Genomic DNA, 21,578 nt, shown 5'->3' on the forward strand with positions numbered 1-21,578 from the left:
AGCAGCTAACAGCGCACACCCCCAAATATACCAGAATGCCGTTGGCCCGGGGCAGGTGGGCTCCCACTGTCTCTGCTGACCCTGCCGCCTCCGCTGACCTTTGGGGGAGGTCAAGGGGCTTTGTGAAGGCAAAGCTGAAGCAACTGCTGCAACTGAGGGCCAGATGGTGCAGGTGGTGGCAGGGAGAGAGTACATGTCCCCTCCTGATGCAGCCTACCCGCCAACAGCACCCCGGGTCACGGCTGATCACAGGGGTCCAGAGCTGATGGTCTGAGGCCCTGGGCCCAGAAGCTGCCGATGAAGGAACAAAGGGAGGGACCCCAGGGAGCACATGACAGAAAGTGCTCGAGGGACTTCCCTTGAGGTCCCACAGTTTAGGTCTCCAGGCTTTCACTGCTGATGGTATGGGTTCGACCCCTGGACAGGGAACTAAGACCCCACAAGCTACGTGGTGTGGCCAACCCCTCACCCACAGAACAAAAACATGTTTGACGTGTGTTAAGGTCCTGGTCACATGCTCCAGGCTGGAGGCCAGGGGCTGGGTTGGTAGCCACTGGACAGGCTTCCTTTCCAGCCATGCTTTCCTTGAGTCCTCAAGGCACCCTAGGAGGTGGGCTGCACACGGGAAGGTGGGGCCATGGAGGTCCAGTCCCCCCGATCCTGCTCCCCGGGGCCCAGGAGATGCTGGGAGAGCTGCTGACTGCCAGTAGCCTAAGCCTCGTCAAGCGCCCGCTTTGCAGAGCCCATCACACCTGCATCCCCCCAGCTGGCCACCTCCCTGACAGAGGGCTCGAGATGGCCCCTCTTCTCAGAAATGATCGAGTGCTCTCAGCCCCGGACGAATGCGCCAGCTGTCCCCAGAGGATCACCACGTCTTGGGGAGCTGGCTGAGGCAGGACACTGGGACCAGTCTGGGACCTTCCCCAAGCCTTTCTTGCCTTTTTGCCCATCCCATATGGCCATCAGAGGGGGTGATGCTGGAAACGGTGGTTCACAGAATCTGAGTTCAGCAACAGTCTCAAGTCCAGTCAAACCACAGTGGGGGTGCCAGGCCCAGAGAGCAGAGCCATGCCCTGGGCGCTAACCCACCAGGACAGAGAGGCTGGGCCACCAGCAGGACACACAACAGAGGCGACTGTTTATAGACAACTGCCCTGTGTACGTGCTTGGGTGGGCCACACATACACAGACACACCACACACACAGACCAACCACTATCCCCTTCCCTGGTCTAGAGAAGCATGCACACACACAACCCACCACCCATTACCCCCTCCCCTGGTCTAGAGAAACACACACACACACATACACACACACACCACCCACTACCCCCTTCCCTGGTCTAGAGACAGACAGACAGACAGACAGACAGACACACACACACACACACACACACACCCTTCCTTCCCTGGTCTAGAGACACGCACACACACACACCACCCACTACCCCCTTCCCTGGTCTAGAGACAGACAGACAGACACACACACACACACACCCTTCCCTGGTCTAGAGACACGCACACACACACACCACCCACTACCCCCTTCCCTGGTCTAGAGAAGCTCAGAATGGAGATGCCACTCGGCCCACATCCACAGAGAGGCCTGCTCCCCAGGCCTTTGCCCTCCGAATGTCAAGGACAACAGCCCGCAGCACCCCTCCTGGTATTTCGGGAAAGACCTCGCTCACCCCATCTCCCTGCCCCTCGTCAGCCCTGCAGGGCCATGGGCACCATCAGAACCAAGTTCACATCCGCGACTAACAGTGACCTTGTGCTTTAAAACCCTCTGTCCCCGGACTGGCCCTTGACCACTGCTTAGAAAGCCAAGCCAATAAAAGTGACTGTTTTTTTCATTATAAAAACCCTTTATAGTCATTTCATGTGGGTTGGAAACCACAGAAATTAGGCAAAAAAAACCCCAGGGGGACAAATACAAACGAACAGCACAGCGTCTCCCCAACAGTTCTCTGCTTTCTGGGCACCAGGAAGGAGCCAGGCTGGCCACTGGGCAGCTGCTCAGGACGGCAGGGCCTGGCCGCAGGCTGCCCGGCTCAGCTCTCCTCCTCGTCCAGGGACTCCGAGTCCATCCGCAGCCGCTCTCGGTCCAGCCACTCCTTCCCAGGCCCATCCAGGTCGGGGCCCTCCCTCACGGCGCTGGGGGAGAATGGTAGGGGCAGAGTAAGCAGGCCACCTGTCTGTCTGCCCCCTCCTACAGAGCCCAACTCGCTCCCCTTGTAACCCCGCCACACATAGGCAGGCACCGTTGTTCCCCACGGCGGGGGTCAGGAGGAAGCCAGCCCACCCCCCACGCCAAGCCCAGGCTCAGAGCAGCTCTGAGTTCAGAGCTCCCTCCATGGGGCTGGGGGATCAGCGTGCGGCACAGAAGTCCCTTTGGCCCAGACCCCACTGAGAGTGGCTCAGACACTGGGGTGCCTTCTCTGGATATGGGCCCTGCAGCTGGGGTGACACTTACTCATTGTGTAGCAGGTCTTCGGAGGAGCCACCCCCCAGCCCCTCCTCCGAGTTCTGTACTTGCTCTGGCTCCTTGTCCTCGGCGCTCTCCCCTTTCTGGGACGCGGCCTCGCCGTTCACGGGAGCTGAGAGGTCTGTGGGAGAGAGGCTCATGGGTCACGGCAGGGGGCTACCATCGGGGACTCTGCAACCCTGACTGACGTGAGCCACATGCAAACCTCAAGGGCCCTCAACCTGTTTGTCTCTGCTTTCACCGCTCCACCCCTGAGCCAACAGACACACGGGGACAGCAGGCTGCGTGTGGGTCCTTCTCTAGCCGGCCCCAACCATGCAGCCTAAAGATGGGGAGGGGCTGGTCAACTAACAGCCAGCAACACCAGGGAAAACCCTGCCACGGCCAGATCCAGAAGACACAGGAAAAACACGGCCTCAGTGTTCCTGGGCAGCCTTGGCTCTGCCGACTCCCTGCCAATGCCCACCTGCCAGGCTGCTCCAAGCATCTCACCAGGCCCACCTAACCCCTCCGCTCCCAGAAGGCACGCCCTCCTGGCCCAGCAGCCTCGGCCCTTGCTCCTCTCTGCTCACCCGTGGCCCTCCCTCCTCCCAGACCTCCATGACTGCCTGCTCCAGCAACACTCGCACACCGGGCAGCACACACATGGCCTCTCAGACTACCTGACTCTGAGGGCAGTGCCTGTGAGCGGCACAGGGGTGTGTGGCCCAAGCGCCAGCCACCTTGTGGACACAGCCAGCCTGCACGGCCAGTGCCAATGGATCATGCCCCCAGGCAGTCTGGGGGGAGCACCGGCCTATGCTCAGAGCCCTGCCAGCCACCCTGGTCCCTCCCTTGAGCTCCTCACCAGTGCTCGCCTCATCCTCCGCCATCTCTGTGGGGGCCTCCTCTCCGGCCAGCACTTCCTCAGCCTTCTCCGCCTCGGCCCTCTCCTTCTCTGACCCGGTTTTGGTCGCCTTCTGGATGGCCTCGATCTTTGGTCCCAGGACCCGAGACTTGAGCCGGGTGTAGACCTCCGCCGCCTTCTCCATCACTTCCTTGTTAGCCTTGTAGCGGCGGATCTGGCTCACCAAGAGGCCCGGCTCAGGAGGTGCAGCTGCCTCACCCTGGTCCCGACACCCTCCCTCATCACCAACCACCCCTGGCGGTGCCTCCCATGAGCAGGGCTTCCTCCTCGCTGACCACAGGCAGCCCAGCTCCCAGAGCAGGCCCATGCTCCCAGCCCCTTCGATCCCTTGGCCCTGCCATACCTTTTTCAACGTGGCCACAACATCCGTGTTCTTCTGAAGGATCTGTGAGGTCACCTGCAGGGTCCCTAGTTCCTCCAAGGCATTCAGACACCTCTTCACATCCTACAAGTGGGGAGAGAAGTCAGCAGCATCAGCATCTAGTTGAGGGGGCTCTTGGGGCCCAAGAGGGTGGGGAGGGAGACCCTGGGGCTCCCCCTTTGGGGGAGGGCCAAGTTACAGGAAGCCTGGAGCCCAGGACAGGGGAAGGACCAGGACTCACGTGGCACCACCTGGTGGAGGTGCAGAGAACTACGCCCAAGAGGCCAGGCTGGCCCTCATGGAGGGGCACCCACCCTGGGTAGCCTGGTTTTGCCTCAGGGTTCTGAGACCTCGCAGGAAGCTCCAGCAGTCAGAGAATGGGGGACCTAGCCATGGCCTCTGTACCCCAAGGAAGGGCTCACCGGATTGTCAACCTTCAGGGCGAACTTGATCTCGCTGTGCAGCTTCTGTAGCTTCTCCTCCACGGAGGGCTCTGCAGGTAGGAGAGCAGGCAGCGCCGGGCCTGAGCGGAGTCCCCGCCGACAGGAGCCACTTGCTCTTCCAGGACCGCCCCTCGTCCCTCCAGAAGACCCCAGGGTGCAGCCAGTGCTGTGCAGCCCCTCACCTTTCTTCTTCTCAACCTTCCGGTCTGGCGGGAACCCTTCTGACCGCTTCCGGGTCCGCTCCACCTTCACGGGCCTGTGGAGAGTCAGCCAAAGTCAGCCAAGCCCTTAGCGGGCCCCTGATCCATGTCCCCACCAGGGACCAGGGCCCACTTGATCCAGTTGAGGGCAGTGCCCGAGGGGACCAGAGAGATCAGTCCTTCCTCCAGGAAGCAGATAACAATTTTTTTTTTTTTTAAACAGGTGACTAACGGTCAGTGGCTAGTTACATAAACCCCAGTGCACGAGTTACTAGAGGCTCTGATCTGACGCTAGGAAATGGTGGCAGACATGTTACTACAGCTCCAATTCCACGTCCTGCTCAGCAGTCTGGGCTGGGTCATCCTCTGCTGGCTGATCTCGGCGTCGTGGGGTAGGAGCAGCCTCTCTGGCCCCCACCCATCAGGTGCCAGGAGCCCCCTGTGTGACAATCACAGGTGCCCCAGATACAGCTTGGTGCCCCGGGGATAGGGTCGCCCAGGGGAAGGCTCCTGCACACCCTGATGGGGTCCTGAGAACCAGATACTTCAACTGCTGCAGTCTCCAAAACTGACTTTGGACCCCAGGGCCCTCCCCTGAGTTGTGGGGACCAGGGGCGCCGTGGGGGGGGCAGCATGGGATCAGACCTGGCTCGTGGCTTTTCCTCAGAACGCCCCCTCTTCTCCTTCTGGCTGGGTCTCCTCGCAGGCTCTGTGCCCTGTGGCTGCAGCTTCTTAGCTGATTTCTTCACCTGCAGCAACCAGGGAACAAAAGGGCCTGGAGCAGCGGGCAAAGATACAGCTCAACACACCCTGCCACCACCTCCACCTGGATGGGAGCTGCGAGACCAGGTGGGATGGACCTCATGTCCAGCCCATCCCCATGCAGAAGCTTCTCAGCCCTGAAAGGACTACCCAGCAGTGGGGGGCCCCACTGCATTCCTCTGGCTGAGCAGGACACTTCCTATGCCAGGGCACTTGGCCTCCCTACTTTGTGACAAAAAGAGTGCTGGGGAGAGAACAGGGCATTGTTCCCCTCCACCGTCCCTAGAGTGGGCTCCTAGGCTCACACCAAAAGGCAGTAGGCCCGGGAGCTCTAATTCCTGGGCTCAGGCTGGCCTGTGAGAGCCATGAGGCGAGGAGCTGACAGTCACAAGAGGCCTCACTGCTCCCTCACTCACCCACAAGCCATCCCCCAACTCGGCAGCCAGAGAGCACCCATGAGCACCCACCCCATCTCTGCTCAGTCTTCCAGGGCTCCCACATAAACAACCAAGTCCTCCAGAAGGCTACCAGGTCCTGCATGAGCTGCCCCATGCCCTGGCTGCCCTCCCTGCTCCCTCTCCCTGGCTCACTCTGCTCCAGACACACGGGTCTCCTCACTGTTCCTCCAGCACACCAGGTGCAGTCCTGCCCCAGGGCCTTTGCATGTGCTGTGCCTCTGCCTGAAAGCCCCTCCCCCAAGTATCTTCCCAAATCTCTCACTTCACTCCTTAATGTCAGCTGCCCACCTGCAGCCCATGAGGTCCATCCTATTTGAGATAGAAGCCCTGTCGTCCCAGTTGTCACCCTGCCCGCCCCCAAGGCACTGACCCCTCCAGTGTCAGCTCATCAGCAGGGGGTTCCTGCATTTCCAGGCTGCCTTTGCTGCCCCATCTCTGGTCCCGGCACTCAGCCGGTGCTACACAGACGTACCTCTCTGTCCAGCTCAGCCTCAGGCTCCGAATCGGAGGACGACTGCGGGCCCCGACCCCGGCCCTTGCGGCCACGCTTCTTGACCGGCTCGTCGTCGTCCTTGAGCTCGTCACCGCTGCTGCCCGCGCTGCCCCCAGGCGCCGCCTCCCCGCGCTCACGCTCGCGCCGCCGCTCCTTCTCCTCCTTCTCCTGCTCTCTCAGCCGCCGCAGCTCCTCCTCCTGTTCCCGGCGCCGACGCGCCTCTAGCTCGCGCCGCCGCTCCTCGTCCCGGCGCTTCCACTCGCTGATGCGGTCCACCTCGTCGCTGTCGCTGAGGGCGCGCGCGGGCTGGTTAGCACGCCATCATGGGGCCTCGAGCCACACCCACCCGCCGCCTGCGCCCCCCCAGGGCCCTGCACCCACCTAGTGCTCCCCATCCAGGGCCCCGCACCCACCCGCCGCCTGCGCCCCTCCCAAGTCCCTGCACCCACCTCTCGCTGCTGGAGCTGGTGGGCGGCCGCTCAGGCTTAGGTTTCCGCCCACGGGGCTTGGGCGGAGGTTTCTCGGCTGCAGAAGAAAAGGAGTAAGCTCGCCAGCATCTGGTGGGGGGGGGGGGGGTCATCTCTTGGAGGGCCTCCCCCAGCCCCACCCAGCCCCAGGCCCCACGCAGCAGCCCCAGCCAACCTACCTGGTTTCCGGCCCCTCGGAGGCTTCTTGACTGACACTTCCGAGTCCGAGGAGGAAGAGGAGGAGGAGGCAGAGGACGACGACGGTGACCTCACTGGGGGCACCGGCTCGGCCTTGGCCGCGTCCGATTCCGCTTTGGAATCCGAGTCTGATGCAGACGGCACCTTCTGGAGGAGGCCGGGCAGGGTGAGGGGGGGGCGGGCACCCCTCCCCCAAATGGAGACCTTTCCTTCTGGCCCGGAACCAGGAAGCCCAGGCAGCAGCGATTCACCCGGTCAGGGTGTCGGCACCCACCTGGACCACCCCCTCCACTGCAGGAGACACACTAATTGAGACATACTGACACACACAGGTACGTGCAGCCCACGCTCACACAGACACACACACTTGTACAGACACACACCACACTTGTACACATGCAGACAGGACACATGCTTTCACACACCTATGCAAATTCTATTATACACATAAAACAACACACTCCAACATACATGTACACACTATATCATGTCCACACTCGTACACACACACTGGTACATGTGCACACCAGACACCGTGCTTGTATATACATGCTTATACACACACAGGCCCTTGCACATGTGAGAACACAAACTGCTACATACACACTCATGCACACACACCATACCCATATACACATATTCAGGCGCGCACACACACTCTCTCTCTCTCTCTCTCTCTCTCTCAGGGCCCCTAATAGTACCCTGGCCCCTTCGACCCGGGCTTCTAAGTCCCTCTCCAGGGAGCAGGGTAGCCTCCTCCAGGGAGGTGCTCTGTGCACACTGTGCTTGGAAACCACAGACCAAAGCCAGGAGTGAAGGTGAGGCAGATGTCAGTGGGCTCTGGGGTCACTCTGGGGCTATGGCCTCCTTTCCTCCAAAAACAGACCACCCCTAACAGAGGGCCCTGGCTGACCATGGAGAGATGCGCAAGGAATTTTCCCAGGCCACCATGTGGGAAGGAAACAAAACCAAACCTCTGTACCTTTTTCTTCCGTCCTGGAAGGGGGCCCCGCCGCGGGGCCCGGACAACAGCTTTCTTCTCAGGGGTGAAGTCCTGGGTGGAGAGGAGGGAGCCGGACATGGGGCCCACAGGCAGCAGGCCCACGTGCGGCCCTGCCCGAGCATCCCTCCCCTGTGCTCTTGCTCTGGCCAGCTGCTCACCTGGTCACTGGTCTTCTCTGACTCAGAGGAGCTTTCTGAGTTCTCCTCCTCAGATGGAGACATGCTGGCTTGATCCAGGTCGCTGGAGGCCTTTCGAGTTCGTTTTGAGACCGACATCTAAAAGGGGAGCAGCCCAAATGGATCAGCAACTGAGAAAGGCCTTGTGCTTGATGGAGCACCCATAGCCTAGGAAGCTTTCGGAGGGGGAGGAACCCCTTTGAGAATCTGATAAAAACCAGGTATACTGAACCTAGACATGATGCTCAGTGAGAGAAGCCAGTCACAGAGGACAAATACGACCCAAATACACTCATGAGAAATTCCTAAAGGACTCAAACACATAGAGACCTGGCAAAAAGACACAGACCATCCCCCTTCCCTGCCCCTGCCAACCATGGGGAAAGAACACCAAAAATGAGCTGGGGTGCTGGGTGAACAATGAAAGAGGTTGTCTAAGTGTCTCCCTAGTATGGGGGAAAAGGAACTGTAATAATGACATTCATTTAATGCAACGATGAAAGCAAAAAGTAAAACCTGGATACATATTAACCTACAAATTCTGGTTTCTCTCTAAGGGGCAGGATGAGAGGAAGACATTTGACATATTTCTGTTAACTCCTCCAACAACTGTAAACAGAAACAACTGAGACTTTCAAAGAAACAATGCCAAGTGGAGAAGCCAAAGGTCCAATACTCTTAACAATGCTGGTCAGAATTCATCCATATCAGAGATTACTTCTCAACCACTGAACATTGAACCTTCAAGTAATAGAAAATGCTTGTCTATTAGGTGGAAAACCAGCAAGACACATACTGTGTGCATGATTGCCAGTCTGTGCTTTACACACACACACACACTTGATCACACTCAAGAGCACACAGAAACAGCAGAATGCTTCCAGTCCTTTGGCACAAAAGCCCCCTCAGAGAATTTGGGCGTTTTTCACTCACTGCTTTATGCTTTTCGTATCTTTTAAATCTACAATGATGATGGCTTATTGTTATAATTGGAACCAAGTATTATTTTAAAAAATCATTAAAAAGGGCCTTCCCTGGCGGTCCAGTGGTTAAGACTCTGCACTTCCACTGAAGGGGGCGCGGGTTCAATCCCTGGTTGGGGGACTAAGATCCCGCATGCTGTGTGGCAAGGGCAATAAATAAAAGAATGCCTCCCTCCATCAAAAGAATTTGCTGTTAGATCCTAACCCTTTCACTCTGCACCCGAATATTCAGAAGCAGTCACAAGGCAGAGGAAGGGGATGGGAGGAAGCAGGAAACAGAATACATCCAAAAGAATTTAAAACTCACGTCCACGCAAACTCTTGTACATCAATGAATGTTCACAGCTGTGTTATCTGTGATGGTCCCCCAGTGGAAAAATCCCAAATGGCCAGAAACAGATGATGGATAAACAAATGTGGTCCCTCCACACCTGGGAGCGTCTCTCAGCCACGCAAAGGAGAGAAGCCCTGACATTCGTTATCACGTGGATGGACTCTTAGAACATGGTACTCAGGGAGAGCAGCAGACGCAGGACACGCAGGGTGGGACTCCACTGCTGGAAACGTCCAGAACGGGCAGATCCACAGACAGACAGAGTGGGGTCGTGGTTACTAGGGGCTGTGGGTAGGGACACGGGGGACTGCCAAAGAGGATGGGGTTTCTTTTGGGGGTGATGGGAAGTTCTGGAACTGACAGAGGTGACGCTGGCACAACTTTGTGAATGTACTAAAAACCACAAGGAAAGGCCGAGGAGGGAGAAAAGGCGGCCAGATGGGGCCTCTGAGGAAGAGGAAGGGCCCCAGCCCCCACAGGCAGGCATGCCCGCCCTGTCCCTACCTTCAAGGCCACAGCCTTCCGCTTGAGGCCGCTGTTGTCGCTGCTCTTGTCAGAGTCAGAGTCGCTCTCCATCCTGTCACTGGTGGCTGCAGCGGTCACGGCTGTGACGGCCACGACTCCCCGGTCCTCATCATCCTCACTGCCACCTGCCCGGTCCGCTTCAGCGGCCTCGCTGTCAGAGGAGCTCACCGGCTGGGGGATGGGGGACAGAGACAGCAGGTCACCACAGAGCTTGTCGCACGGACCGCATCCACTGGCCAGGTCTCGAGCGTCAGGATCCCGTCTGCTTGCTCTCCAAACAGGGGAACTGAGGCCCAGGGAGCTCCAAGGGCTGAGGCAGAGGGCGAAATGGACCCGTGAGTGCTGGGCACTGCGGGATCTGAGGGCAAACCCTGGGCCAGTGACGTAAGCCTCTGGGCCTCCGTTCCCACATCTGAGCCGTTGGGACAGGACTGCTTTGGTCTCACAGGGCTGTGGTCGGGTGAGACAAAGTGGCGTACTCAGGCCAGTGCCCAGACTGGTAGGAGGTCCGTGGAGGTTTGACTTTTGTAAAAAGTATTCCAAGTACTGATGAGGAGGAGACCGACCTAGGACAGGACCTCTGAGGTGAACTTCAAGGCACTTCTGTTTTACGCAAAGCATCAGTTCAGGCAGTAACAGCCAAGGAGACAGCAAACACAGACAGCACTACCCCATGCTCACCGAGTGCTGGGCTCGTCTGTGAGCAGAGGTCAGGTGCCAGGCACTGTGCTGGGAGGATGGCACCACCCAGAGGAGAACATGGTGTGGGCCCTGCCCTCGGGGAGCTTACAATCTAGTGGGGGACCAGCCACGGCCATTTCAAGAGACCCTTTCAACACTGCTGGTGGGAATGTAAACTGGTGCAGCCCACTATTGGAATCAGTATGAAGGATCCTCAAAAAAACTAAAAACAGAGTTGCCATAGGATCTAGCAATCCCACTCCTGGATTCATATCAAGAGGAAATTATAATTCGAAAATATACATGTGCCCCAGTGTTCACTGCAGCACTGTTTACAATAATAACCAAGATGTGAAAAACAACCTGTCCACTGATGGGTGAGTGGATAACGATGTGGTGTGTATATATATATATATACACACATACACACAAAGGAATACTACTTAGCCATAAAAAAGAATGAAATAATGCTATTTGCAGCAACATGGATAAGCCTAGAGATGACCATACTAAGTGAAGCAAGTCAGGAAAAGACAAGTACTATATGATATTGCTTATATGTGAAATCTATAAAATGGTGCGAAGGAACTTATTTATAAAAGAGAAATATAATCACAGATGTTAAAAATGAACTTATGCTAATCATGGGGGAAGGGGAAGAGGAGGGATAAATTGGAAGATTGTGACTGACATGTACACACTGCTATATAGAAAAGAGGCAACTAATGAAGACCTACTGCACAGCACAGGGGACTCCACACAACACGCTATAATGACTTAATGGGAAAAGAATCTGAAAGAGTAGATACATGTATATGCATAACCAATTCACTTTTCTGTACTCCTCCTGAAGCTAACACAACATCGTGAGTCAAATATACTCCAATAAAAACTTTTTTAAAATTATGAAGTATGACACAAATGAACATACCAATGAAACAGACTCACAGACATAGAGAACAGGCTTGTGTTTGTCCAGGGGTGGGGGATGAGAGAGGATTGGGAGGCTGGGATTAGCAGATGCAAACTACTATATATGGCTTCCCTGGTGGCTCAGACGGTACAGCGTCTGCCTGCAATGCAGGAGACCAGGGTTCGATTCCTGGGTTGGGAAGATCCCCTGGAGAAGCAAATGGCATTCCACTCCAGCACTCTTGCCTGGAAAATCCCATGGATGGAGGAGCCTGATAGGCTACAGCCCATGGGGTTGCAAATAGTCGGACACGACTGAGCGACTTCACTTTCACTGGACTTCCCTGGTGATCCAGTGGTTAGGACTCCATGCTTCCCCTCCCTGCAGGGGTCATGGGTTCAATCCCTGGTCCGGGATCTAAGATCCCACATGCCTCAAATAACAAACAAAACAGCATACCAACAACAATAAGGTCCTACTGTATAGCAGAGGCATGAATGAAGCTCTCCTTAGGAACCAAAGAGGTGGGTGTGCCTGGGGTGCAGGGAAGAGAAGAAAGTGGCAGGAGAGGGCACTTCCCTGGTGGTCCAGTGGCTAACACTCCGAGCTCCCAATGCAGGGGGCCCAGGCTCAATCCCTGGTCAGGGAACTAGACCCCATATCCAACAACTAAAGATCCCACATGCCAAAATACAGATTGAAGATCCCATGTGTGGCAACTAAGACCCAATGCAGCCAAATAAATATTAAAAAAAAAAAAAAAAAAATTGGGGGAAAAAACTAAAAAAGGCCACATTTCCTTGCTGTGATTACAGTGAAGGGTCACGCTAGTCGAGAAAAAAGCAAGGAATGAAAGAGTATGAGGGTGTGTGTGCGTGGCGGGGCCTCCAGGGTGATGGGAAACACCATAGAAGCTAGGAATTGGGAGCCAGAAGCAGTGAGGGTGAGCAGCCGGGTGGCCAGAGGAGGGTGGAGGGCCCAGGTCAGGGCTGGACAGAGGCTGGTCAGTCTCCGGGCCTGCCTGCCTTGCCAGGACCCCACCTGCCTTGCAATGGCCAGAAAACCATTTCAGCCTAGGAGATGTGAGGCCTGGGTTTGAGTCCCAGCGCAGCACAAACCGGATAGTGGGACGGGTCCCTTCATCTCCTCTTCTGCCAGGTCACAAAGAGGTATCAACTGGGATCCTAGGTAAGTGGTTCTCAGCCAGGGGTGATTGTGTCCCCCAGGGGGTATCTAGCAATGTCTAAAAACATTCGGATTATCAAGATGGTGGGGGAGAGGGGTCCTGGCATCAAGTGGGTGGGACCAGAGATGCTGCTCCATAGCCCACAGTGCCCATGACGCCCCACAGAGTGACCAGCTGCAAAAGTGTAACAGCCCTTGGTCCAGGTCTCACATTCTAGCTAGGTCCCTCTGGGCAATCCAGTGAATGCTCTGGGCTTCAGTGTGCTCAGCTGTAAAGTGGGGAAGAGGCTGCCAACCTCCCACCTCCACAGCCCATCTCAGCTGGGACACAGAACCACTCTGAGACACTGTTTCCTACTTCCTGGCTTGGCGGGGGGACGTGGGAACAGGTCCGGCCGCACGCTCCTAGTGGGAGCACACCAAGTGAAGGCTGTCGAAAAAAATGAAGCTGTTCTCTGCATGACAAAGGGGACCAGTTGTGCGGAATAAGGCCAAGTGCATTTCCAAAAAGGCAGCTATGCAGAGTGCTATGTGAACACACAATTTTGGAAGGAAACACAAGGAACTGGAGGCTGGGGCTACCTTACGAAGAAAGGGAGACAGAGTGGCTGCTCTTTTGTACTTTTCAGTCTTGTACAGGAGTCTGTACTCCCACCTGAAATGTAAAAATAAACTAAAAACGTATAGGATGAAAAGACAGATTGCTGGGGCACCCTCAAAAAGCAGCACTTTCAGACGACTGCTGTGGATGGGCCCTGGGAGAAGTGACAATGAGGGAGAAAAGCCTCGAGGTGCCCAGGCCTCAGCCCTAAACCACCACACCTAAACCTCCCAGGGTGGGGCCCTGGGATCCACGTTTTGAAACCAGTGTTCGCTTTGGAAGCACTGACAGGTCCGAGAACCAGACAGCAGTAACACGTTACAGCAACTTCTCAACTTGGGGAGTCTGTGCGGAGATGACTGAGTATCAGGGCCACACTCTTTTCAAGTTTCATTTCCTCGAGGGCAGGCATCTATCTATTCTGTACTTTACAGGCTGAGGGTGTGTAATAAATACTAAATGGTGCGATGATTCACCAGGAGGTGAGAAGCTTAAGACAAGACTAACTAGAACTTGGGTTGGGGCCAGAAAAGGATCTCGTCAACTACCTTAAAGGATGTCCAATCCCTTTACCCAAGTTGGGAACATGCAAAGCCGGGAGAAAGGCTGGCACCAACACAAGGGCAACATCCATCTCCCAGACTCTTCACAGGAGGTGCAAGTAACAGCACACACATGCAGGAAGGGTGGGCCTGCCAAACCTTCAGCAGGAGAGATCCGCTGAATGGACTCCTGAGTTCTGGACAGTGAGCTCCCAGAAGACAGGAGGTGCGTCGGTTTCACCTGGGATTCCTGATCCCCAGCCTGGTTCGCGGCCCTCACGCCCCAGGGGTGTGTCTATACAGGAGGGTGGGCCAGGTCGGTGGGTGGACAGAGCTACAGGAGAGGCACATGAAGACCATCTCGAGACCCTGTGTTCTCAAGCAGGACCAGATGCTGCAGAGCTACACAGACCTTCATTCACAGAAACCAGACAGATCCTCTGACTCCCGTTTCCCTGCCCACAGACCACGCCGGATGTCCATTTCTTCCCTAACAGCTGAGCTCTGAGCCCTGCAGTCAATTTGCTTAGTCTCTCGGCCAACCTAGAGCCCACAACTCCTGAGGCCAGGCCACCCCGCCACCCCCTCTGCATCACTCCCCCAAACACCCTGAGCGAGGCACCCATCCCCCATTTCGCCCTCAGCTTCCCATGACTTTTTTTTTAAAAACAAATTTAACTTCAGCTTCTCTAAATTCCCTTTTTCCCCTGAATGTTCAGATGGTAATCTGGCACTCAGATGTTGTCTCTGTGACTCTTAGGGTTTCTTTCCCACCTCAGCAAGAGTTCTCATTACACCATTTTCCCGTGTCTGGAAACCTGGCAGTAAGGGGGGAAGGAAACGGTGTTATTCAAAGAAAAATATTTTTTTCCTTAGAAAACAAAAGGTTTCTTAGGAGCTCTCACAACACTGCTATACATTCAGGTTAATTCTAGAGCTGTGGGTCTGGGGGAAGCAGGGTGGGACCCTGCAGGCCTCCACCTGACTCAGGGGACAGTTGGCAATTCATGCAGATATGTTTGCTTGGCACAACTGGGTAAAGGAGAAGCTAATGGCATCAAGGGGATGAGGGGCTGTGGATGCTTCCCCCTCCCCAATGGTACCCAGGACAGCCCCCTACAGAAAGCGACTGGGCCCCTAAATATCAGCGGTGCCCAGTGGGAGGAGCCCTGGCCCAGAGGCTGCTCCTTTTTGATGGGATAAGCTAAGACGACCTCCGGTCCCTGGTGCATGAGTGCCCGCTGCCCTCTCCTGCACGGACTTACCAGAGGCATGCTAAGATCACCTCTCCTCCCTGGTGCACGAGTGCCCACCGCCTCCCCCGCCCCGACTCACAAGAGGCACGCTAAGACCACCTCTGGTTCCGGGTGCACCTGCGTGCCCGCCACCTCCCCAGGCAAGGACTCACTAGAGGCGCGCTGTAGCTGGCGTGGGGGTTGTTCTGGATCTCCCACAGGCCCTCATTGAAGCCTTTCCTCTTGTTAGGCTTCCCGTACTTGTCTTTACACTTGTCGTAGGGGAACAGGTCCTTGGGTCCCAGGAAGGCTCTGGAGAAAGGAAACGCAGGGCCAGGCCCTGTGAGCCAGGCCACCTTGGAGGCACCAGGTAGCAAGAAGCCACCCCCCAGTGGGGGACACTTACGTTTCGTGTGTACCAAAGAAGAAGATGGGGTACTTGTTGGGCGGGGGCTTCACGGCACCGTCGGCAATGTCATCAATCTGTAGGAAGAGGCCAGTGAGGGGCCAGCTAGGGGGTGGGGAGCAGCTTCACCCAGTGACCCAGGAAACCCGTAAGAAATCGGCTGTTACTTGGAGAGAAGCATGCTGAGGGGAGGGGCCCTTTCAGGGAGGAAGACGCATCACCTTCTAATTAGGCCTCTGCCTTCTTCTGAGCAGTGCTCCCCCCCAGAAACACTGCATACCTGTGTCGTCGTCCACCCCCCCCCACCCTCCCCCGCTCTCTCTTCCCCCAAGGTAGGTGTTTCACCTGGGCAAAGCCAAAAGCTCTAAGCAGCCAGGGGGTGGGTCCAAGACCAGCTTCTGTGAACTCTCAGGGCCCTCGCACAGGACGCCCTCCCCCAAAGAGGCGATCGGTGATCCGGCTCCCAGAGGCTGCAGCTGGCAGCTCCAAGGAGGCAGAGGGTAGGGGGTGGGCTGCAGGAGACAGGCCCCGAGCATCCAGGAAGTCCCACCCTCTCCCTGCAGGCCCATGGGCTCCAGCAGTTGTCAGTCATCTCCCCACAGAAGGCTAGCAGCCCCTTCCCTTCCAATCAGGTGCTTGGAAGCTCTCTGGGCTTTGAGAGCCAACTGAGGCAGTGGGGGGTGAGGGGGGGGTGGGGGGCGGGGGGCGGAGGAGAGGAAGAAACTGGTACTTTGGGAGGAAAGGAAGTGTCGGTAAAGTTTCATCACTCCGGTGCCCCCAAGAAAGTAAGCCCGAGCAAATCAGGTTAGAATGGGTTCTCTGGTCCCCATGAATTCCTTCCTGTCCTCTTCACAGCCTGGGGGCAGTTGGAACCTTCCCTGTCCTCTACCCCAAACATCCTTCCTCAGTTCTCTGGGCTACTCTTCAAAGTCCTTGGGGCCCAGATGTCCATCGCAAGCATCACCAAACTGCATCACCCTGAAGACCAGCTGGCCAGGCCTTCCAGGCCTGCTTCTGCTCTGACCTAACCCAGGACCTGCCTCTGAGCCTGAAGCCTAGACATCTTGGCGGCAGCACCACCAGCTGTGGACCACTCTCAGCACTGCCTGGTTAGTGGTCCTTGAGCCCACTCTTGGCATCTTATGGTGGCCTCTCTGCAACCAAACACCCAGCCCTGGGCAATGCCTTTCTGCTTACTTCCACCCAGAGGCAGGCAGGGCAGGCATCCCAGAGTACCTCCCAGGCCACTTTTGTTCCTGATGAACCTTCACCTTCATCCTTCACCTGCTTCCCCCTCCAAACTCCTTCAGTCCTACAGTGCATATTCCACTAACCCTGGTCCTGGGGTGACTTTGACTCAGGGATGACAATAACCTCGGGGCCCCTCCTCCACACCAGCCTGCCCCACAAACAGTGCCTGAAACTTCACTCTGGAAATCTGGGACTCCTGCTCAAGACTCCGTCAGACCTGGACCCTTCGCATCATCTCTGGATCCCAGCTTCCTCCAAAGGGGATCCCCAGAGTCCTCTTGACCCAACCCCCTCCTCTAGCACTCTCTTTCCAGCCTGAGTACCAGTGGCTGCTCTCTGATTCAGGCCTCTCTCCATCCCAAGCCCTCCTTCCCACCCCCTACCCCCAACTCCATGCCCCAACCAGACTCCTCCACCAGGGTCTGGCAGGGGTGTCCTTCCAGGGCACAAGTGCCAAGGGTCCCCCAAACAAGTCTTACTTCAATCTCTGGTCTCTGATGCCTAATATTTTCAAATCAAGTCCCCCACAGCTTCAGCGACCTTGTAAACACAGCCCCCAGCCCTATTTCCAAGCAACAGCCCTCCTGAGCATGTCTCAACCTTGACCTTCAACTCTTCTCCCTTACTGGAACCCTTATCCCTAGACCCCTTCACATGTTTCTCCAGGACCCCCCTCAGAACTTGGCTTCCTCTTGTCCCCTCAAAGATATCCTTCTCTCTGGGGCACCTCCTTCCCTTAGTTTGGGCTCTCTCCTCAAATCCCAAATTCCTCAACTCCGTTCCCAACCTTCAAACTTGAACCCTGGGCCGTCAAGCCCCAGGTCCCTCAACAACCATGTCCCTAGGCTCTGGGATCCCAGGCTCAGGACACCCCACATCCCCGGAGCTAGGGTTCCTCAGGCCCAAGTTCCCCCCACAGCCCAAGCGGGCGAATTCTTCAAGTCTAGGAGGCTCACACCTCCGAGCTCAGGTTCTCCCACAACCACTGCGCGAGGGTCCTACAGGCTGGGGACCCCCACACTTCGAGGCAAGCGGATCCCCCAGGCCCAGGTCCCCCCAAACTCCGGGAGCGCGGGTTCCTCAGGCCCAGAGCCCCCCAGACCTCCAGTGTCCAAGTCTTTCAGGCAGTGGCCCCTACTGCCCCACCCCCCACCCCCGACTCTCCGTCGCCTGGCCCATAGCCCTCGCGGCCTCACCCGGGCAGGCCAGTGCGGGTAGCCCTTCATCTTGGCGAACACCAAGTCCCCGGGCTTGAAGGCGTGCGGCATACTGGCGGCGGGAGGCCCAGGCCGCGGAAAGCGGCAGCAGCGGCAGCGGTAGCGGCTTCGGCTGAGGCGGCGGCAGCGGGAGGCAAAGCCGGGGGCGGGAGCAGGGCGTCGAGGGGGCGGGGGCGGTGGCCGGGGTAGCGAGTCGAAGCGTGTTTATTGGCCAGCACCCCGCAGGAAGTCCCGCCTTCCAGCCGTCACGGGCGGGCGACGACGTCGCTCAGAACCACGTGCGGGGATAGAGGCACAAGGAGACCAATGAGAAGAGGGGTTGGAGCAGAGCAAGTTAACGGGATTGGATAACGGGTAGATCCAAGTGGGCGTGACCAAGAAGCCTAATGGGTGGGGAAGGAGGTTATGGGAGGTGAAAGAGGAAAGGTGGGTGGAGGGAAACACAGGCGCTCAAAGAGTGAAGAGGCGGGCAGCCAGGGCAGAGAGGCGGGCCATAGACCGCCATGGGAGGCGGAGCCTTAAGTAGGAAGCATGCCATTGGATAGTAAAAGAAAGAAGGCCCAATCACTGTAGGGGGCGCGTCATTGTTAGCCTCCGCGCCTCTGAGGAGGGGCAGAATATGGAGTTAAAGGCCATTGGGTACCACAAGAAAAGCGGCTCAAGGTAAAGAGCGCGCATTGGCTATCACAGGAGGAACGGCTTAAGCGGTTGTCTGCCATTGGATGTTGTAAGAGACAAGGTTTAACTCAAAACAGGGATGCGCCGTTGCCTTCTGGGGGGCGGGGCTTAGGTGTAGGGGCGGGCCATGTGGAGATTTGAGGATAACCAGCCAAAAACTGCAGAAAGCATTATTTCTTCACTCGCGACAACTTTGTTGAGCACCATGTTGCAGCCACAATACACCCAAAATACATATTAATTCAGTCGAGAAAATTGTATTGAGCACTGCCTGGACGAGTTACCTAATCTCAGTTGTCTCCGTCTCCCCACCTATAAAATGGGATTCATGATGGTACCCATCTTATGGAGGAGTAAAGTTTAAACGGACATCACCACCCCTGTACTCTGCCAGACAGTAGCAAATACTGGAAGCGCTGAGATGCTGTCCCCCTCGCTCTTGAAGTATTCGAGTTTTAGCATGTAAAAGAAATATCAATTTCTTTATAATTAGGACCCAGGGAAGGGACTAGGGGTAAGATAGGGCTCTTAAGAAAGAGCTAAATAGGACTTCCCTGGTAGTACAGTGGGTAAGAACCCGCCTAACAATGCAGGAGACACTGGTTAGATCCCTGGTCCTCAAGGAAGAATAGCGCCCCCCGCCCCTCCACTGGAGAAAACCCTAGCGCAGCAACCAAGACGCAGTGCAACCATAAATAAATTAATTTTTAAAAAGAAGAGATGAATAATCAAGGTCGTAATGTGTAGCACAGGGAACTATATTCAATAACCTGTCATAAACCATAATGGAAAAGATACGTGTAACTGAATCATTTTGCTGTACAGCAGGAATTAACATTGTAAAACAACTATATTACAATTAAAAAAAAAAAAGAGCTGAGTAATGACGGAGAATTCGTCTATCCTGGGGGAACAGAAGGATTTGCTGTAGGAGATAGTAGTTTAACCAGAGAGAGAAAAGATGACTAAACATAGGTCTATATAGTAAGGTGGGCGCTGGAAGGGACATTTGAGGTAGAAGGGACAGCAAAAGGGTCCATTTGAGTACCTGTCTTGTGCCTTGTGAATATCAGTGAAACGCTTGGGTTTTAACTTCTTGGGGAAAAAAAATGGAGGGATTTGAGCACAGAGTACGGAGATAGTATGTTAATCTCAAGAAACATCCTTGTGCACACGAAATATATCTCAAAAGGGCAGGGTTGTTTTTTTTTTTTTTTACAAAATTTAATATGAAAAGTTAAAATGAACGAAGTTTAATATGAACCAGCAATTCCAACTTTATGTATCTACCCAAAAGAAATGAAAACAAACATCCATGCCAAAATTTACGCAGCTATAGTCATAACAGCATTATTCACAAAAACAAAAAAGGGGAAATAATGCACATGTCTGTCAACAGGTAAACAGATAAACCAAATAAGCCATGTTTTGATGAATTTTATTGCCGACCCTCCAGCAAGAAAACGAAACCTGGAACTGATAATACACTACAACAGGGATTAACCTCAAAAATATACTCAGTGGAAAAAAAGCAGACAGCAGGTAACACACTCTATGATTCCTATGTCATATGAGAACATCCAAAAAAGGCAAAATTTTCAAGACAGAAAGTAGATCAGTATTTGCCTCAAGCTGAGGCTGGGAATACAGAGTGACTGTAAAGGAGCATGAGGTTTCTCTCTAGGGTGACGGAAATCTTTCAAGACTAGATACTGGTAGTGGTCCTTGTTGTTTAGTTATTGTCATGTCTGACTCTTTTTCGAACCCATGGACTGAAGGCTGCCAGTCTCATTTGTCCATGGGATTTTCCAGGCAAGAATACTGGAATAGGTTGCCATTTCCTTCTCCAATGGTCCAAGAGCTCTGTAAATATAAAATGTACAATAAAATTCATCCAACTATACACTTTAAAAAGGGTGAATTCTAGGGAATTCCCTGGTGTCCCAGTGGTTAGTACTCAGCACTTCCACTGCAAGGGGATGAGTTCAGTATCTGGTTGGGGAACTGAGGTCCTGCATGTAGCACAGTACAGCCAGAAAAACAAAGAAAGAAAAAGATGAATTTTAGGGTGTGTAAATGATATATTAATAAAGACATTTTAAAAGAAAAAGTTCTTTAGGCTGCTATATGAAGAAAGGCTGTAGGTAAAATTGACAGATAAAATTCAGGAAGCCTGGGGCGTCCTTCCCTAGTGGTCCAGTGGATAAGAATCCACCTGCCAATGCAGAGGACCTGGGTTCCATCACTAGTCTAAGAAGATCCCAGATGCTAAGGAGCAACAAAGCTCATGCACCGCAACTATTGAGCCACCGCTGTAAAAGCCCGTGCTTGGCAACAAGAGAAGCCATCACAGTGAGAAAGCCACACGCCTCAATGAAGACTCAGCACAGCCAAAAATAAGTAAATAAATCTTTTTTCAAAAAAATTCAGGAACCCCATGAACAGTATGAAAAGGCAAAATGATAGGATACTGAAAGAGGAACTCCCCAGGTCATTAGGTGCCCAATATGCTACTGGAGATCAGTGGAGAAATAACTCCAGAAAGAATGAAGGGATAGAGCCAAAGCAAAAACAATACCCAGTTGTGGATGTGACTGGTGATAGAAGCAAGATCTGATGCTGTAAAGAGCAATATTGCATAGGGACCTGGAATGTCAGGTCCATGAATCAAGGCAAATTGGAAGTGGTCAAACAAGAGATGGCAAGGGTGAACGTCGACATTCTAGGAATCAGCGAACTAAAATGGACTGGAATGGGTGAATTTAACTCAGATGACCATTCTATCTACTACTGCGGGCAGGAATCCCTCAGAAGAAATGGAGTAGCCATCATGGTCAACAAAAGACTCCTAAATGCAGTACTTGGATGCAATCTCAAAAATGACAGAATGATCTCTGTTCGTCTCCAAGTCAAACCATTCAATATCACAGTTATCCAAGTCTATGCCCCAACCAGTAACGCTGAAGAAACTGAAGTTGAACAGTTTTATGAAGACCTACAAGACCTTTTAGAACTAACACCCAAAAAAGATGTCCTTTTCATTATAGGGGACTGGAATGCAAAAGTAGGAAG

The 21,578-nt window shown here is 54.6% G+C and overlaps 1 protein-coding gene across 1 annotated transcript; it reads right to left on the bottom strand.

The window, feature by feature from the left end:
- Nucleotides 1-1,881: 1,881 nt before the first annotated feature.
- On the bottom strand, nt 1,882-17,928 carry HDGFL2 (HDGF like 2). The gene is made up of 16 exons (XM_068980309.1): nt 17,808-17,928; nt 15,361-15,437; nt 15,128-15,266; nt 9,777-9,968; nt 7,938-8,054; nt 7,759-7,830; nt 6,758-6,923; nt 6,561-6,636; nt 6,091-6,400; nt 5,044-5,147; nt 4,381-4,454; nt 4,178-4,248; nt 3,738-3,839; nt 3,335-3,548; nt 2,476-2,608; nt 1,882-2,156 (listed from the first exon to the last, which is right to left on the bottom strand). Exons 1-16 carry the CDS (start codon nt 17,877-17,879, stop codon nt 2,054-2,056), a joined length of 2,022 nt encoding a protein of 673 aa, XP_068836410.1. The 5' UTR covers nt 17,880-17,928; the 3' UTR covers nt 1,882-2,053.
- Nucleotides 17,929-21,578: the final 3,650 nt, after the last annotated feature.

The sequence above is a fragment of the Capricornis sumatraensis genome, chromosome 9 (assembly GCF_032405125.1).
Source record: "Capricornis sumatraensis isolate serow.1 chromosome 9, serow.2, whole genome shotgun sequence".
In the NCBI taxonomy this organism is placed as follows: Eukaryota; Metazoa; Chordata; class Mammalia; order Artiodactyla; family Bovidae; genus Capricornis; species Capricornis sumatraensis.

Excerpts from the sequence above, each read along its gene's own strand:
- HDGFL2 (XM_068980309.1), bottom strand. The coding sequence starts at position 17,879 with ATGCCGCACGCCTTCAAGCCCGGGGACTTGGTGTTCGCCAAGATGAAG. Across the intron at positions 3,840-4,177 it reads CCCTGAAGGTTGACAATCCG|GATGTGAAGAGGTGTCTGAA; the intron begins GTGAGCCCTTCC and ends CCCCACTTGTAG. Across the intron at positions 2,157-2,475 it reads GAAGACCTGCTACACAATGA|CGCCGTGAGGGAGGGCCCCG; the intron begins GTAAGTGTCACC and ends ATTCTCCCCCAG.